The sequence below is a fragment of the Arachis hypogaea genome, chromosome 9 (genome assembly GCF_003086295.3).
Source record: "Arachis hypogaea cultivar Tifrunner chromosome 9, arahy.Tifrunner.gnm2.J5K5, whole genome shotgun sequence".
Lineage (NCBI taxonomy): Eukaryota > Viridiplantae > Streptophyta > Magnoliopsida > Fabales > Fabaceae > Arachis > Arachis hypogaea.
Window position 1 is genome coordinate 8,633,793 of NC_092044.1, and position 20,343 is coordinate 8,654,135.

Consider the following 20,343-nt stretch of genomic DNA (forward strand, 5'->3'; position numbering starts at 1 on the left):
ATAGAGATATAGAAATATAAAATTATATTTATAAAATGAGATATAAATAAAAATATAGTATCTATAAATATTGAATTAGTATATTTTATATTTATACAAAAAACATTAAAATACTAACAAAGAACACAATTTATTTTTTAATTTTTCTTTTATTATTGTTATTAATTTTTTATAATTATATATTTTTAAATAAAAATAAACATAAAAAGAAATTTTTATAATTTATTTTAATTTATTATTAAATAAAATACAAAAATATTAATTTTTATGTCTTTATTTTTTATATATTATCTTATCTTATTCTCATAATCAAATACAATTTTAAAAATAGAAATTTTAATAATAAAAAGTAAAATTTTAATAATATTTTTCTTTTAAAAATAACATTATTTAATTTTTAAAATTTTAAATTATCTCTTAATCTTTATATATAGCTTAAATTAAATATAATAAAAATTTTAATTTAATCTATGTCTTCTTTCTAAATATAGTCCAAATGTGTCCATGAGTAATTGCTCAAATAGCATAGTTTTTCTATACTTAATTAAGAGATTAAGAGTTTGAGTCTCCTATTTCTAATAAAAAATATATATATATATAGTCCAAATTATAGTAAGCCAAGTCTCTGGTGGCTATGTCTATGGTAACTAGTGGTGGCTAAAGCTACACTTTTAACTTAAAAGTGTAACCTTTCACAAAGAAAAGCGTCACCTAATGGAAAAAAGTAAATTAGAAGATTTAAGAGAAGAAATAATTAAGTTATCAAAATTAATAGATCAAAAATTAATGATTTTAACTAATGTCAACTGTAATGACACCGAATTCTTAAAATCAATACATAATGATTTTTCTCAAAATCTTTGTTTTACTATAAGTTTTATTGAAAGACTTCAAAAACCTGAAAAAACTTATTTTTCACACGGAATTTCTAAAAAATGTTACCATGGAAATGATTCCCCACATCTATATCATACTTTTAACCCACAATTAAATTCTATAGTAGATATGCTTGAAGAAATATTAACATCCATAAAATTTCAAAGAAATAAGGAAAAAGAGAATCCTAAGGAAGAAAAATTTCAAAACATAATTAACATAACAGATTTAAAAGTAAAACCACCACTAAAATTATGAATATTGAAGAAAAACTAGAAGAAGTTATAATGCTTTTTAAACAATTAAAAATGGCTCAAGAAAATAATATTATGGAACATGGTTTTCAAATAGAGGAAGAATTAGTAAATTCTGAAAATATAGAAAATGAAGAACACATTCTAGATTATTCAAGTGACGAAGAACCAGCTATTCCAATACAAGTAAAGAATGAAGCTGGAACATCTAAGGATAATCAATCTCAATTTAAATGGGAAACAGGTTTTGATAATTATGCTTTTAAAAAAGGGTTTATAAATAAAGATTCAAAATATACAAAAATACCATCAAAATACGTTCCTAAAATCCAGGAAATGGAAGGAGAAAGAATGCTCGATTTAGACTGCAAAAAGAACGAAAAAGAAATTTTCGAAAATTGGTTGAATTCCTTCTTATTAGAAGCCTTTACTAATCCAAAACTTGGTGAATTGTCTAGAAGGGACATTTGGAATTACATAGGGATTCATACTAAAGGAACTATAAGAGATTATATGACATCAATAGAAAACCAAATAATAGAAGAATTAGAAACAAAAACAACAGCTTATGATAAGATATTATATATAATGATGATTCTATATAAAGAATTTTTTGGAAAAAATATTATAGATCATAGACAAGAAGTCTATAATAAAGAATATCAAGAAGCAAAAAATCATTTAGCTAATATTCAGATATATGATTTATGTAATGTGGAGTCCTATGTATGTGAATATAGAATACATTATTACAAATTAAAAGAAGAAGATAAAAATCATTATCTTAGTATGTACATAACAAAACTTCCATATCCTGCTAATGAATTTATAATGGGAAGATTTATAAGAAAAATAAATAGAGGAACAATTGAAAATAATTTTGGTGGAGCAACCTCTGCTATAAGAGAGGAAATAAAAGAACGTTGTATGCAAGAAGCAACTCAAAAAAGATTTGCAAATATAATCAGAATTTGTTGTCAGGATAATGAGGAGATACCTCAAAAATATGGTCTTAATAAAAATTTTCAAAGAAAAAGAAAATATCAATTTAGAAGAAGAAAATACTATCCAAACTGGAGAAAAAAGAGATATTTTAGAAAAGAAAATAACAATAAAAACAAAAGACAAAGAAATAACTATTGCCCGAATAAAAAAGAAAATTGTAAATGTTGGTATTGCCAAGAAGAAGGACACTACGCAAATGAATGCCCGAAAAAGAAGGATAAAAAGGATCTTACTAAACAAATAGAAATTGCTAAGTCTTGTTTCATGGAACCATTAGAAGAATCTTATGATAACTTAGACTATATTTTTGAATATGTCTTAGAAACAGACTCAGAGACTGAGTAATAATGCTACATTTATTACTATAAAAATAACAGAAAAATTTATAAATGCTTTTATAGATTCTGGGGCAACACAATGCTTTGCTAGTTCAAGTATAAAACTTGATTGGAAAAAATTAAAGAAACCATTAAGAGTTAGAATAGCTGACAAATCAATACATAAAATTGACCAAAAAGCAGAGATGGTTGAAATTTTTATTCAAAATTATAGGTTCATTGTTCCATCTATATATATGTTAGATTCTGGAATGGATTTTATCATAGGAAATAACTTTTTAAAGCTATATCATCCATTCATTCAAGAATTAACATATATAGTTTTAAAAGCTCCACACGATTCTTTAATAAATCAAAAATCAAAACGTATAAAAATACCAACTACTACTATAGATAAGATCTTAAAGTTTAAAATATTTTCTATATTAGAAACATGTTATTTAAATCTATACTTTCAGATAAATATTCCAAAAAATAATCTTGAAATAAAGATAGAAGAACTCTTGGATGAAATTTGTGCTGAAAATCCTTTAGATATTAAAAATACAAATAACGAATTAGTAAGCATTAAATTAAAAGATCCCACAAAAGAGATAAATGTTCCAAATAAAATTCCTTATTCCGCGAGAGATAGAGAAGCGTTCTCATTAGAGTGTAAAGACCTTTTGGAAAAAGGAATTATAAGATTAAGTAAAAGTCCTCATGCGGCTCCAGCTTTTTACGTTGAAAACAATAATGAAATTAAAAGGGGAAAACGAAGAATGGTAATAAACTATAAGAAAATGAATGAAACAACTATTGGTGATGCTCATAAACTTCCAAGAAAAGATTCTATTTTAGAAAAAATCAAAGGAGCAACTTGGTTTTCATCTCTTGATGCAAAATCAGGATATTGGCAACTTCGTTTAGACAAAGAAACAAAGAAATTAACTGCTTTTACTTGCCCAACAAAGGAATCAACAAGTGTGTTGCTTTATGAATGGAATGTATTACCATTCGGATTAAAGCAAGCCCCAGGTATTTATCAAAGATTTATGGAAGAAAATCTAAAAGAGTTAAATGAATTTGTTTTAGTATACATTGATGATATACTAATTTTTACAAAACAGGATAAAGAAGATCATCTTCAAAAATTATTAATAGTTTTAGAAAGATGCAAGGAAAAAGGATTAGTTCTTAGTAAAAAGAAAGCAAGAATAGCAAAACAAGAAATAGAGTTCCTTGGATTAATTTTATCCACTCAAGGAAAGCTAAAACTTCAACCAAATGTTCTAGAAAAGGTAAATTTATTTCCTAATAAAATAGAAGATAGAAAACAATTACAAAGATTTTTAGGGTGTATAAATTATATTTCTGATCAGGAATTTTTAAAGAATATAACAGAATACACTAAAAGCTTATTTCCAAAAATAAGTACTAAAAAAGTATGGAAATGGGATGAAAAAGATAGCATACAAATTCAAAGAATTAAAGAATTATGTGAAAAACTTCCAGAACTTTATATTCCAGAAGAAAATGACTACTTAATAGTAGAAACAGATGCTTCAGACATAACCTGGTCAGGATGTCTAAAAGTTAAGAAAGTTATAAAAAGTTTGGAATAAGAAAAAGAATCACTAGATTCTAAATATCCCCCAAAGGAATTACTTTGCAGGTATATTTCAGGGACTTTTACTCCAACAGAACAGAGATATACTACTCATGAAAGGGAAACTCTAGCAGCAATTAAATCTCTTAAGAAATGGAAAATTGATTTACTACCCAAAGAATTTACATTAAGGACAGATTCAAGTTATTTAACAGGTTTCATACGATATAATTTGAAAGTTGATTATAATCATGGACGATTGGTAAGATGGCAATTATTTTTGTTACAATATCCAATAAAAATTGAATATATTAAGGGTGACAAAAATGTTATTGCAGATACATTAACAAGAGAATGGAGTTCGTCTACAACGCATTAAATCAAGAAATTCAAAAATATGAACAAGAACTCGAAAAATGCAAGCATTGTCAGCAAATAAGGACACAGATCCAATCCCTCAAGAAGGCCATTGAAGCAATGCAATCAACACAACAAGCAAAACCATCAGAGTTCAGCCAGCTAAGCGTGGTGGACAAATCAGGTGAGAAAAAAATTCCAGAAAATAAAACAATTGCTGAAATCATCAAAAAATCCACCCAAGATAAAAAAATATTATGTAATTTATAATGGCCCCATGAAAGGAGTATATGATGCCTGGGAAAAAGCAGCACCATTTACACATCAATCAAGGATAATTCATAAAGGAGGGTTTTTTACACTGGAAGAAGCAAAGGAATCCTTCAGAGAATATGAAGCTCTTCATCCAGAGCAAACCTTAAAAAGAGCAGATAAAGCTCCAATTCAAACCCAGAGAACAGGGATAATAAGAAACATTCTTACAAGGGCTGAAATCAAGGAAAAGAAAAGGGTCTGTAGATCAAATCTCAGAGAAACCCTTAACATAGTCCTGAATTGGACTGAAGAAAAGAGGGCAATCTTGGGATATTATCCTATTGCCAAAGAACAGCTAACAAAGCTGGTTATATTTCCAGAGGCTTTCCCATCTGACACCTATCAGTTTTTCCAGTATGGATTAATTGATACAATTTTAATTTTTAATGATTTGAAAATTATTAGTGAGTTTCCTGCAGGATTCGTTGATGCAGTAAAGAGATTTAAAAATATGATTGACAACGTAAATCCAAGGGATATATCCCTAAAATTTACGAATAGCCAACCTATTTTTAATGAAAAAGAAGAAGAATGCTTGGTTCCAGCACATCAAATAATCTTCATGTCCGTCTTCCCAGGAAATTTTCAACCAATTGATCAAGTTCAGGATTTAACAATCTACAGTCATGAAGGAAGACTAGCCAGCACACTAGCAAGGGTCTTCGAAAGAACTCAAAAGATAACAAGGGAATCTCGCACAAGAATCAATTATAAAAGCAGAAATACTTTGCTTGTGTCCAGTAAAAAGAATAAAATTGAAGAAAGAGAGATGAGACTCTTAGTGGAATTTGAATCAGCATTCTACAACTTATCTGGACTCTTAGAAAAGCTCTCCGAAGGGATAAAGAGGAATCTATGCTATTTGATAAAAGACAGAGAAGACCACAAGTGCCAGCTATGTGTCTCAGAGTTATCTGAAGAAAGAAATAATGAAACGGAATCAACCCACATGATAAAGGAAGAAGACAACGCATCTGAAGGTCACATGATAAAGGAAGAAGACAGCACATCTGAAGCATCTCTCAACATTATTGCATAGTAACGTAAGCGCTTAGGTCATAGAGCACCAACGATGTAGCTGGTGCAAGATAATAAATAATGACTTAAGCAATGACGTCATAAGAAGGGTAAGGATGGGAATTGTCCATCAGACCCAACCATTATAAATAGATTGCTTAAGGCAATTGTAGAAGGCATCAAACAATAGAAAGCAGGAGGCTAAGAGTACTCATATGCTAGGAGAGCAAGAAGGAAGCTGCCGAGGCGATTCTATAGTTTGAAGAAGAATTCCCTTAGGAAAAACCAATTCTAAACTCCCATCTGGAGTTAGTATCTACAATCTCCCCTCTGGAGATAAAAACATCTTATGTAAAATATTCTAAATAAAGAAAGTTTTTCTCCAGAAAGGTACGCTTTTATCTTAATCTCATAGTTATGAATTATTTAGAAAGTTTAGAATTAACGGAAGAATCTGATTATTATAGATTATCTGCCTTATTAGATAATGAAAAACAGGCTGTTCTAAAAACAGAATTAAATCTCAAATCAAATGAAAATTTTAATAAACAAAATCTTTTAAAAGAAGTTTTTAATAGAAAAAATATATTATACTATGGAAAAATTCAACTTGAAGCCCCTATAAAGATAAAATCTGCTAATGGAGAACTTGAAATAGCTTTGATAAATGATGAAGAATTGAGTAAACAGATTGAGAAAATTAAGAATCAACAAAAAATATCTAAAATTGGATGGATTCATATTAGTACTATACAAGTCTTAATCAAATCTACATATATGAAAGGAATTAATTCACCAATAAGTTTAGCAATCTGTGACAAAAGAATTACTGATGACCCAATAGATCAAATAATTGGAATTGTTCATGGAAACTTGGCCAACGTAAATGTTAAATTCAATGCCCATCTTGGATATGCTATACCTTTATCAACTGAAAATCTTGGAAGATCTATAAGTTTGGCTTATAAATTTCACAGAAAAAATCTAATGGAACAAGACGATGAACCATTTTCAATTACATATGCAATAAATTATGCTTTAACAAATAGCCATCATAGTATAATATTTAAAAACAGAGAAAGAATTTATGTCGATGAATTATTTCAGAAAATTGTAAAAACAGAAATACCAAAATATAAAGCTATTGAAAACCCAGTTCTTTTACTAAAAGAACCATCAGGAAAATTAGTTTCATCAAATTTTCAAATAAGAGAATCCAAAATTAATAGCCCTTTAAGTTTATCTAAGTTAAAGATTAAAGAAGAAAATTCTGAAATAAAAGAATTAACAAAAAAGGTCGAAAAATTAAATGAAACCCTAAACACTAAGTTATGACAATAAATAAAGAGAAAATATATGTAACCTATCAAGACAAGAAACAAGAGCTCTTTGAAAGAGAAAATCGGTTGAATTATTTACAGTTTTCTGAAATAAATCAAAGAGCATTTGAAGCTCTAAAAATAATCTATGACAAATTGAAAGGAGAAGTTAAAGAGTTAGAAAAATTAATAGAATCTCTAGAAAATAGTGATGAATCGATGATAGAATTTGCAGAAATCCTAAGATAAATAATGAAGTATACAAAGATTGAAAAACCAGAAAATAAAATAAAAAGAAAAAGGGCGAAAAAAATTAAAAAGTAAAATAAAGGAGTATAAAAGGGAATTAAATAATCTTCAGTTCGAAATTAATGACCTTATAATAAAAAGGATAGAAATAAGAACAAATATAAACAAGTTGGAGCTAAACTTAAAAAATTTATAAATGCCTGGAACACCATATTATGACTTAAAAGAATTAAAGCTGTTGAAAGAAAAAATGGAGAATGAAGTTGAAAAATTAAAAAGACATTTAGAAACAATAGAAAGTGTAGAAATAAAAGAAGTTTTGGAGGATTTGAAAAATTATATCAAAGAAAAAGACAAACAGATAAAAGATTTTATATATAATAATCAATAAAAAAAGAATATTATAAACTAAAACAAGATTAAAAAACTATAAAAATGAAATCAGAATTAGTAATAATAGAAATGCTCAATATTTTACCACTAACTAAATCTATACAAATTATAAATTTATTCGAAACAAAATATGAAGAGTTGACTTTAAAATTTGTTATAAATTTATTCGAAGCAAAATATGAAGAGTTGACTTTAAAATTTGGTATCAGAGCCAAGTTAACGATTAAGGGTAACACTTTCTCTTTAAGCAACACTTTTAGTGATACGTTTAAAAAAAAATCAGTTAACAAATGTCCACAATTAATTGATAAACTTCTTTATAGTCACCATAGGTACAATAAGATAATAGGTACTGGCACCATTATAGTATGTGTGAATATTATGACGACGGAATGCTTAGAATTTAAAATTATCTAATTCATTTTTACTGAAAAGAAAATTAAAATAATAAAGTATTTTGGATATTTACCGAAAAATATAGAGAGATGAGAGGGACCCAAGTTGCTAAACTTTTGAACGAGACAGCATCAGTCATAACCCAGCAGAGCAGCACACAGACAGGAAGCGTTTATCCTTTCACTCTCCCTCGCCATTTCCAACTTCCAACTTGCAACGCCACTTCGCCGTCGCTCATGGCGGTGGTCCTCCGTTGCCCCACCTTCCTCTCCCGCCCTCGCCCTCAACGTCATTTCTCCGACCACAACAAGCCCCACTTTACTCGTCAGTTTCTCTTCTCTCTATCTTACTTGCAAATCTTTCCTTAATTCACCTAAGCTTAGTGTGTTTGCAGATTTGTAAGACAGTGATAACTCTTATTTCTCCATGAATCAGGAAAATTCGTTTGCCTTTCTTTCAAACTTGTTCCTTGCCTTAAAGTTACATGTGATGATGCTTCTTGTGGAGTTCGAATTCCGATGGTTAGTGATTGAGTGACTAACACACTGTGGATTGTAATGTTTGTGAGTTCTGTTTGCAAATTGATTGGAATTGTTTGCCTAATTGCCATGCCTCTTCAGGAACACATACAACAAAGGTTCCCATCTCTCATGTTTGTGGCCACCAATGTTTTGATGTACTCTGTTCCTTCCAAAGCGTTGGCCGAAACATGTGAGGCTGATAATTCTCTATTCAATATGCCGATACTGCTAGCAGTAGCCCTCATTGGAGCTACTGTAGGAGGTAAGGTTGTATGAGCTTCCAAGTATGTTTGGCTGCGTTTCTTTCTTGGGACCGAGATTGGGAGACTGGGACTCAGTATAGTGTTTGGTGATCGAACTAAAATTTCAGTTCACGGACACAAAGTTTCAGTACTTTTAAGTACCTTCAAAAAGTGGGATAGAAGACTGAAATGTTTAGGGACAGAGATTGAACTTTTATAATATTTCTTTCCAGAAATACTTTTCTTTAACTTTTTAAATTCCAAATTTATCTTCAGTCTCCATATTTATCTCAAATCAACTATGATAACGAGACATAATCCAATTCAGTATATTTTACATCAAATACAATATAAAAACTTAATTGAGTTTCTGTCTGTCTCCCGTCCAAACGTTTATGTATTGATCTACAAGGACTTATAGAGTACAACTTTGTTGTGTTTCGAGATATTGGTTTTTATTTGTTGGTTTAGTTCATCTGCTATTGTTTTGTCTTTGTTTAAGATATACAAATACAAGAGTATGGTTTAAGAGTAATCTATATGAAGCATGAAATTTGCAAATTCCTGTGTCGAATCCAGAAATTCTCGAGTGTTTGTTTTATTAGAGGAGATGGCCTACATTACACCTGTTGGGTCCGGAACTTCCCGAACCGTACGTTAACGAGGAATGCTTGTGCACCAAACTGTGCTATTGTTATACGCCTCCGTGAACACCAGATTCCTTAGAGATTCTCAAGGGATTGCCTTTTGTTGGGGTTTGGGAGGTGGGACTCTTGAAGACATCACCTTGTTAGTTGAGAGGTTCTGCTGTAGACCAAAAAAGGAAGGGGGTTACGAGGGAAACACTGGGAAATAAATGGGATTTGTGTTAAGAGAAGACACTGTAATGAAGCTAACGGGAAAGAAAATAGGAAATAGAAGAAAACATAAATAAAAATAATTTGATAGGAAAAAGTAAAAGTAGCTTTTATCCTTTGATATGTTATTTCTGTACATTTGCTAAACTACAGTAGATGCATTTAATGTATACTCATTCATAATTGTTGTACTTTGCTTTTCTTGAAACCATAAATCTTATGGCAGGGTTGCTTGCCCGGCAAAGGAAGGCAGAATTACAGAAGGTGAATGAGCAGTTGCTCCAGATCAATCAAGCTTTAAGGAAGCAGGCTAAAATTGAGTCCTATGCCCCTAGCTTGAGCTATGCTCCTGTTGGTGGTAGGATACCTGATAATGAGGTTATTGTTGACCCGAAGAAGCAGGAACTAATTTCTAAGTTAAAAAATGGAAAGAACTATCTAAGGAATCAGCAGCCAGATAAAGCATTTACTGAGTTTAAGATTGCACTTGAACTTGCACAAAATCTGAACGATCCTATTGAGGAGAAAAAAGCTGCTAGAGGTCTAGGTTTGTTATCGTTCCTGTTTTTCTCATAAATGTTCCGTCTTTGGCTTTCCCTCTGTGTGTTCATGTATATGTGTTTTAAGCTTTTATGTGCATTATTGAGTGAATGATTTTACAAGCAGCTCCATGAACACAATGTAAATATTACATGCATATTTCAGGTGCTTCACTTCAAAGACAGGGAAAATATAGGGATGCTGTAAAGTATCATTCGATGGTTCTGGCCATCTCTGAAAGAGAAGGAGAGGACTCTGGGAACACAGAAGCTTTTGGAGCAATTGCTGATTGTTACACTGAGCTTGGAGATCTTGAAAGGGCAGGTCAATTCTATGACAAGTACATTGCAAGGCTTGAAAAGGACTAATCAGTCACTCTGAAATTCCTTACATGTACCGAGTTTAGAATTAGTTTGAGTTTTCCGATGGCTAGTCACAATGTGTTTCCCAAGGATTTTGGCTCTACCAAATCCACGTTTTTCTTGACTCAGAGTTCATATGCTAAAACTGTCCATTTGAATTTGAAGTCAATGTTGTGCATACCCTTTTTGAAATCATTAAGGATGTATGGTCTACATGATCTCAAGGGAGTTAACATTAGAAGCAATAGATGAGGTTTTACATTGATTCTCCAAATCTTGTGAAACTATATTATTGTGCTATATGCCTTGCAAGTTGAATTTTGATAGTTGTAGAAATTTGAGATCGTTGATTGTATCATGTTTGAAAAGTAATGTTGTAGTTCCTTGAGAGTTTGTAATTGAATAATTGCTTTATGCCTTAGAGGATTAATATTTCAAGTGCTCAATTCAAGGATTTGGTGTTATCTAGTTGCTCTAATCTGAAGAAGGTCAACATTATTGCTTCCAATTTATTATCATGTCAATATTGTTGTTATAGCGCCAGCATACCTTCCATGTTTTTCCGGCATTGTTCTAGTCAATTGGAAGTGAATGTTGAGCTCAACATGGAGTCTTCCATCATTCGCCTCTTTATCTATCAACCAACTTTCGTAAGTATGAACTAGCTGCTTTATTGGTTCAATCATTCTGCTTGCATGTTTACCTGTTTCCTTTATATTGGTCTTTATGTACCTTGTATTATGTAGAATTTTTGAAACTCATATGCATTGCCAGTTTTGTCCCTCCACGGCTCCACCAAGGATCAAACACTTAGGTGTTGGGAGACATGAATATCTGGATTAGGATCTGCTTCTTGTGAAGCTCTTGCTCTCAAGATGCTGCCCAGAAAATCAGAACCTATTTCATTGAGCTTGAACCCACATTTTTTTGCAGTAAAGAATTCATTGAGGTACATTGTTGTCTCCAAGTTTATTTTCATCTTATATCAGATACATTTCAGTTCATTGGAACAAAATGTTATGTGAAACTTCTAAGTTCTAACCATACTTCGTTACTTGTCAAAAGCAACAGTTTTAATAAATAATAATTGATACAAATGAGAATGCTGTTGATTCTGTTCTTGGAATGGAAATATTACTTGTAGGTTAGAATTGTAATATTCTTGTCATTTACTTTGATACTGCTATTGCTATGCGAATTTAAATTTTTATTATTTTCCAAGGCATAACCCCAAATCCTGGGACAGACGGTGTATAACTGCGTGCCATGTCTACACATTGAGGAAAAGTGCTCATGTATGTAGGGAATGCTAAACTTGGATTTCTTATTCAGTTATAATAATCATACTCCTTCTGATCTGTATTTATATCTCATTTCTTGAACACATAATTATTAAGAAACATGACATCAAGTGTGAAGTGTAAGCTTCTAATATAATGGGGCGTTAAAGAATTACTCCGACAACTAAGCTTTTTCGTGATGTTTTAACAAAAAGGCACACCAAATTAGCTAGTAAACACACTATACATTCACACACCCAATATTAAGGGCTCTCATTTAATATTAGTCAAGTCTCGAACTCGGATGCACTTATTATAAGAGATTTTTTGAAGGATTAAATAGAGTAAAAGACAAATACGTCCCTGATTTTTTGGCCCATGCGAGAAGTAAGCCTTTACGTATGTTTCTGGCTCAAACTTATTGAGGCAATCCCAAGCACCCTGGTTCACTGCCTTCAGTCTTTCTATACATTCTTTGAATTTCACAACTGTAGTGCATCTGGCACACTCCCATACAACCTCTCTTATGTACAAGTCCTTGAATCGGTTTATGAAATTTTTTCACATGTGCATGACGCAGTTGCGTAGCTTTGCATGTGGTATGACCTCCTTTATGGCATGGAGTAAACCCTGCATTGAATGGTGGCAGGAAACATTTTCATAATGGAATAGCAATGCAGTTAAGAAATATAATATCTGAAGTGTACATGACTATACCATGAGTACATCTTACCTTCTGTTGATCCGATATGAAGTTTCAGCCATGATTTGCATCATCTCCTATGTCTTCCTAAAGATTAGTCAGGAACCACTTCCAGGCATCCTTGATCTCAGCCCTGACTACCCCATATGCAACAACATAAAATTGGTTGTTTGCGTCTTGCGCAACTGCTGCTAGAAGCCAGCCCATGTAATGCGTTTTTAGAAAACAACCATCCAGGTACAGCAAAGGCCTGCACCCATCTTTGAACCCTCTCTTACAAGCATCTAAGCATACGTATAATTTGTCGAACACATGGGGGCTTCTGGAATTGGCATGAGCTCCAGCCTTGCGGATGATCCTGGATTACTACTCAGAATCTGCTCACAATAGTCCCTCGTTCTCTTGTATTGTTCCTTCTCGTTTCCCATTATCTTATCCCTGGCCTCCACTACTGCTCTATACACCATCTTAGGATGGGGAGATAATGAAAATTCTACTCTTAGGAACTCAGTTGCCTCCCTTGTGTTCATGTGTGGTTGGGTAGCCATCTGCTTCTCAATTTTCCAGCTGATCCAATGCTGGTCAGCTGCATTGCTCCCTAAATCCCTTGTACAAGTATGTTCTGGCTGGTACGTCTTGACTTGGTAATACTGCAGGATTTTGTTGTATGACAAATGAACCAAGAACCAACACTCATTATCCTTATAGCCCACTTTGACCCTCTCCCTATCATTCTTGATCCACTTCAACTCCCTCCCCTCGGCAATGAATGAGTCCTTTACCACATCTTTAAACCTTTCAATAGTTGCAAACCTCGTCCTAACTCAAATCTGCCTTTATCGTGAGCACAGTGATCATTAAACTTTGGAAATTTGTGGTTGTTATCTTCATCCTCGGATGATATGGGTGTATGCAAATCATCAGACACGTACTCAAACATGATTTCCTCAAGCTCTGTTGGGGCTTCACTGACATAGAATCCCTCTACCACTGCATTATCTGGCACCACTTCAGGCCTATTGCCACCACCTTCTTGATCATTTGACCCATCAGCCCCTTGCAACCCACCATCACCACCTGCCCCTGTTTTAGCGTGCCCACTGTTTTCTCCTCTTGCATTCCCCCTCGCACCATATTGCAGCTTCTTTTTTTCCATCTTAGATTTTTCCTTCAACCCTTGCCTCTTTGCAACCGGCTTCTTGGGGGAGGTTTATACAAGACATCTTTTGTGCTCTCGTACTCGTCATCCGATGAAGAGGAAGTCTTTAGTTCCTCTGAAATTTCATCCACATCCACTTCGCCATCACCACTCTTGCCAGCATCATCTACAACCTCTAGAGCATCACCGGGGTGATCAAAGTATATGTGGAACTCAAGAGACTGTTGGTTCTTCAATAAGTTCTCTCGCATGCATTGATCCCTGCGTCCCCATCTAACACGTTCAGCCCAGACTCAATGTCGGCACTTGTTCGATCATACTAGTATACTGCCTTGTATGACTGGTATCCCAAACCCTTAAATAACGTTACAAGATCTCCAAAGTTCACAAAGTCTAGGTCCATCTCAGGGAACCTCTCTTCCTTACCATTTTGATAAACCAGTGCACTATCACTTCCTCTCACGAAGTTGCCTCCATGGTGAAAAACCGGCACCACAAACACATCAACCATCTGAAATTGACTAACGAACAACTGTGTCATTATTAGAATAGATTTAAAATTTATGAATGAAACCCCGCTGCCCTAACACAATCCCTCCTACTAGTCCTACACACGACGTTCTAAAAATAATTTTTACACCACATTACACCATTGTTATACACACTGTCAACATGCACACATGATGACTTCACCCTTGGTACATGCATCAATAACAGAAACTTCATCACTAAGCAAGGCAATCTTACTTTCTCACGAAGACGGCAGCGATGACCTCAACAATAACCTTTCTTGCCTCCAACCACAACTTCACCCCACACCGATTGCTCTTTTATGTAGTGCAATTTTTCGAGGGAGAAACAGGGAGGAGGGAGTCTGAACGTTTTCCTTCTTAGTGTTTTCAGTAATTCAGAAACTCATACATGGGAGTTATGGGTATTGCTTATGTGAATTAAGGTGTGTTCGAGGGGTGGGGGAGAACCAGCGACGTTTTGGTTCCTGGAGATTAATCCGTCCTCTTTATAAAAGCCCATTCCACGTGTCAACCCGTAACGGCCAGGTTAGCGCCACGAGAACCACATCAGCATTTTCCGTCAGGCCCAACGAAGTGATTTTAGCGGAGGGGTAAATATGTCCACATCTTCGAGGGGTCAGAGACATGAATATATTTTCCATTTTTCGGAGACGAAAATGTCCGCAAAAAAAGATCAGACATATTTGTCCTTTATTCAATTAAATATTCCTCAGCGATCCAAAAATGCCAAATTGGGTCTTAATCATCAAATATGTTTGACAATTTAGTTCATGGAACCCGTTTAATAGTTGACGTGGCATGTTAACAAAATGGTTAGAAACTGAAATACACATTAAAACAAAATAGTTTGCTTTTTTGAGCCACCACCACCATCACATTGCCATCACCACACCTACACAATCCCAACAATCATGATCAACAAAGAGGCCCTTCTCCCCTTTCTCTTTCTTTCTTCCTTCTTCCTTGCATCTTCATGAAAATCAAACCATCCCCACTCAATCCCAACAACCTCTATCAACACCCACCACCATCACCACAACAAGAAACACTCGCCCTTCCCCCTCGTTACATCTCTACCTTCATCCCTCTTAACAACTACAACTCAAAATGTTAATATCCCGAAATTCCAAAAAACTATTCAATTCAAAACAAATGAATGCAATGGCGAGGAGAAGACGCAATGCAGGGTGAGGGCATGACGAACTTTTCAGCTGTTAGGCCAATGTGATGAACTTTCGTGCGAAGAAATGTCATAAGATGACTACAATATTTCCCAATTCTTCCTATATCAAACACAATCGAATATTTCAAAAACATTTCACATTTTTTAACACAAGAAAATTAACAATGACGACCTATTAAGTATTAACATTATTAACCAAGTTGGGTTGGTCTAGTGGTTAGCTCACTAGTCCGCTTAAGCAAGTGTCGAGAGTTCGAATCCCGCCTTGTGCATGCAGCAATCCATTGGCCAGCGGCAAACCCTTAAATGGAGCTCAGTACCGCGACGGATTAGTCCTTGACCTGCCGGGTTGGGGGATACCGTGGGAAACCAAAAAAAAAAAAAGTATTAACATTATTTTATCAAATATAAGGACTTAATAATAAACCTCTTAACTTGTATAGACTTAGCTAAGTATCAACAGTATAATTAAACTTTATTTTATTAACAAATCATCTCTTAAGGGAAGAAAGGTAATTTTATTTTAGGAAACTTGTTTAACAAAAGTGTTTCTTTTGTACCTTTGACAACTTTAAGGGGTTAAATCACAGTACTGACAGAATAGGATCAAAATTACTCGTGTCAAATTTCAAAGAAGTTATTTACAATTTTTGTTCTAATTTATATTAAAAACAAAATCACCAAAAAGTCAAGTGCTATCAACAAAAGCACATTTACTTTATAGCTGATTTACCAATAACTTTTAACTACTCATGAATTTGGGTGAAGCCCAATTTTTTTGGCAAAGCACCCCCCAACCTCCTCTATATTGGTTATTGAATTCTTTACACTTGAACTAAGTCAACCAAGAAATCAAAATCTAATGAAACCATGATGAGTGCTAGCTAGTGTCCAAAGGTTTTTGCACATCATTCTCAAGTTGTTTCACACACTTAACAACCTGTTCAACTTTCGTTGATAAGAATTTATTTTGCTCCTCAACAGTTTCCAGAAGGGAAAGTATCAGCTTGCGATATTGCTGACATTGCTGATCTCGACGCTCGAGTTCCTTTGTGAGTTGTCGAATTCTCTTATCCTTCGATTCCTAGTAGTAAAGCAAAACATATTATTTTTAGATTTCATAAGCTCACAAATTCAAAATGTTTAAGGAAGCTGTAGGACAAAAGATGGCAACACAAAATCATGCAAATATCAATTTAGATTCATGCCTATGGTGCGCTCTCAGAAATTATATTTCCACAACAACTCAAGCTTGTTTCCTAAGAAGATAAGTTCCGTATCGTGATCAATTTCAAAATGCACCTCAAGATTGCAGGAGAAATCCTAGAATATCTACCAAAAGTATAGCATCAGACAATGGATAAATGTAACAAAGTAGGATGGGAAGAATAATTATAATTTATAACAATATGCATAAGATGCAACAAAATCCAGACTAGATCAACTCTTTTCACTAGGGCTGTTTCAGGCTTCTACATGCGTACCAAGACTCGGTGATAGAACATGCCAATTTCTATTGTATCCATATAGAATGAAGCAGAGATATTCAACCCAGTTGATACAGACTAAGCTATCAAACAACCAACAATCTTCAACAAGGGCAACTTAACACACTTCTGCTTGGTTTGGATATTATTTTGGTACCCAACATTTGGGCCAAGTCCTAATTCAATCCCTAACGTTTCAAACGTCCTATTTTAGTTTTAAAAAGTTTCAAACGTTCTATTTAAGTCCCAAAAAGTTTCAAACGGATTTAATATTGTCCTATTGTTAAATTTGACACGAACAATTAGCATATTTAAGAGCTAATAACGTTTTATTTCAACATGTAAGTAAAATCGACCCACCAACGTAAAAGCTTTTCCTTTGATTCTGAAGCGTTGATGATTGATAGGATTGAGAAGAGGAAGTGTTACAAAAAGGTTTTGGTTATGTTTCTCTAACACAAAAAGAAAGATATAACTTAACAATAGTGTTGTTAATGTTCACGTCACTCATTCCGTTAACCATTCGTGTAAATTTAACAGTAGGACAACATTGAACTCATTTGAAACAGAAATAGGACGTTTGAAACGTTAGGAGTTAGGACCAAATTAGAATTCGGTCCAACAAACATTGGAAACCAAAATAATACTTTACTCTAGAAAAATAAGACACAAAATAAAAGGAAAACAAAAGGGTTAAAGGATAAAAAAGAAGTAGCAAATCGCAGCAGCAATAGATCAGGTCCCAACACTCATTCAGCAATATTTCGAAAATCAGATACACACCTATGGGTTGTCATAAAACAGTTTTATCTCCTGGTGCTCACAGATAGTATATTATACCACTGGTTAGGGAACATAATTTCACATGAAGGTGGCATTGACAGGGGTAAAAACACACTAAGTATACTGGTATAGTGTCGGCATCGGGCTAGGTATTCCAAAACCTGACATGTGAATTGTTCTAGCACCCAAAACTACTAAAACTGTACAACCCCAAGTTGAAACACAATTTTAATTTTTAACAACAATGACAAGAATATCTCCCTGAAGTAATACCTGCAATCATGACTTACAGCGGATTTAAGAAAAATATGACTCAATGGCATTCAATTTCTAACATTATAAATATAATCAACAGATAGAGAATAATCTACTCAATGTGAGGAATTGAAGAAAGGGAAACTTACTGTTGTACGATAAGAACGAACACCAGAACCCATCAGTGGATGACTATGTTCTTTTACAAATTTAGTAACAACCCACTTCCCACATTTATTAACTTTGACCATCATCATTGCCTCGCAGCCTTCTCTTATGCTAACCCGTGGTTTCCGATAAGGGTTGACTTTATCATTTTTCCCTCTCACATGAAAACCTTCCTTATTGCAAGTAAGACGACGAGAAATAATTCTGTTGTCAATTTCAGAACGATGACATTTATCAATGCGCACAATAAACCCTTCCTGTCTTGCATATTCATCATAAAAGTTCTTGGCATCAGCTTCAGAATCAAATTCCATACCAATATATGGTTCCAAAATTGAAGCTCCCACACATGGTCCTACTGTTTTTTCAGCAGAACTTTCGTTAGCAGTTACCAGTTCAGCTTCCAACTCCACTAACCAGATAACAATAAGCAATTCGTTATTCAAATAACATATTCCCTCTTGAACTTATCAACACAAAAATCTTGCATATAAAAATATATATATTTTTCCTCTAACTACTATATGGAGCCAACTTGAAAGTAATTCACACAATTGCAACATCATCAATGAGAAAATCAAGGGTTCAAGACTTCAACAGCATATAAATACTAGCATGACAAAGCATAAACATCTGATATTCATATCACTGATTTTCTCATTAATGATTAAAAATTCTCACTTTACCGTCGAAAGTTCATGGTGAAACCACAACAAGAGACCAATAAAATCCTAAATTTTCTAATAATCCTAACTAAATTGGACCTATCTATAACATGAAACCACAAGAAGACATAACCCATTCATTACAAAGTCCAAAAATCCTTAACAAATAGACACTGTTCTAAACCCACATTGCGAAAACACACAAGACCACGCTTGAAAAAGCGAGAATAATCAAACTATCCTCAGAATTTAGTCAAATTTTTTCCTCCGCAAAATTGGATTTTCCATAAAGTTCTGTTTTTGCATAATTCAACATGAAAATAACAAGGTTGGAGGAAAGGAGGTTAACGCAAAAGCTTACTTGTTAGCGTGTAGAACAGAGCAGAGAGAAATAGGTGCGCGTGGAAGAAGCAGGGGGCTCACTCTTTTTCTCGTAAGCATAAAAACCAAAAACGGAGTTAAAAAAGAAAACGGGAAGAGAGAGAGAGAGAGAGAGAGAGAGAGAGAGGAAAATACGGAGTGCAAAAGTGGGTCAGGAGTTGGGCCCAAATTAAGAAGCCCATTCATCTTCCCAAAAGGCCTCAAAGCCCAACCTTCACCAGACAAAAATACAAAATATTGTTTTGATTCAATATTTCAATTAACTATGGCCATTGTTTGTATTTTCATTTTTCAGGATAAAAGAAGTATTATTTATAAGATTTTTAATTTTAATGTATTTTATATGTCAAGCAATTTTATATGTGTATCTAATTACATAATGTTTGTTAGAAAAAAAAAATAACAACTATTTACATTAATTACATAAATGATTATTCATATAAACGTATATGATTGAACGATTATATAAAATATTTTACATTGTGAGTACATCAAAATTAAATTTTATTATTAAAACCAAAAGTTATTTATTTTTTAAATTATTTTATTTCTGATATTTAAGAAGGGCCTGTATCTCTCTTAAGTAGTTATAGAGAGAGAAATTATGAAAAAAAATAAATTACAAATTTATCTTTATATGGATAAATTTACTCATCTAAATATAAAATCCTAACCATATATATAATTTTGTTTAGTATTTTCAATTAAAAAAATATAAAATTATATTATTTTAAACCACACCAAGTAATATAAAACAAAACTGTAGATTTTATTTTATTTTTTTATTTTTAAGTTTACTCACAAAAATACGCTTTTCACATGTATATTTATTATCAACTATATTAGATATACACTAAAAATTAATTGTTCGTGTAAAATAAATATTAAAATATAAAATATAAATTAAAAATAAATTAAATACAGTATATATACACAAATATACGGTACTACATAATTTGGTGACATTTATGCATATAGAATTTTTTATTTAATATATAAGTGTAATTATCCGTGTCATATACGTAATAAGATTGAAATTATAATTTTAAATTATTTTTTAAAATTAATTTAAATTATAATAATTTGATTAATAAAAAAGTAACATGTTATGTATTGT

The 20,343-nt window shown here is 32.8% G+C and overlaps 2 protein-coding genes across 3 annotated transcripts; one reads left to right on the forward strand and one right to left on the reverse strand.

Annotated features, from left to right (window-relative positions):
* Positions 1-8,085: 8,085 nt before the first annotated feature.
* On the forward strand, positions 8,086-11,093 carry LOC112710264 (protein FLUORESCENT IN BLUE LIGHT, chloroplastic). The gene is made up of 5 exons (XM_025762423.3): positions 8,086-8,431; positions 8,543-8,628; positions 8,728-8,890; positions 9,954-10,274; positions 10,433-11,093. The coding sequence occupies exons 1-5, from the start codon at positions 8,197-8,199 to the stop codon at positions 10,633-10,635; spliced, it is 1,008 nt and encodes a 335-aa protein (XP_025618208.1). The 5' UTR covers positions 8,086-8,196; the 3' UTR covers positions 10,636-11,093.
* A 4,987-nt stretch (positions 11,094-16,080) lies between these two features.
* Positions 16,081-19,329, reverse strand: LOC112710265 (protein FAR1-RELATED SEQUENCE 5). Of its 2 annotated transcripts, none has more exons than XM_025762425.3 (3): positions 19,207-19,329; positions 18,162-18,592; positions 16,081-16,571 (listed from the first exon to the last, which is right to left on the reverse strand). In XM_025762425.3, coding segments are annotated over exons 1-3 (636 nt in total). In that variant the 5' UTR covers positions 19,208-19,329; the 3' UTR covers positions 16,081-16,367. The 2 variants fall into 2 exon arrangements, with proteins under 2 accessions (XP_025618210.1, XP_025618211.1); XM_025762426.3 differs by having other exon boundaries at positions 18,162-18,538; positions 19,207-19,322.
* Positions 19,330-20,343: the final 1,014 nt, after the last annotated feature.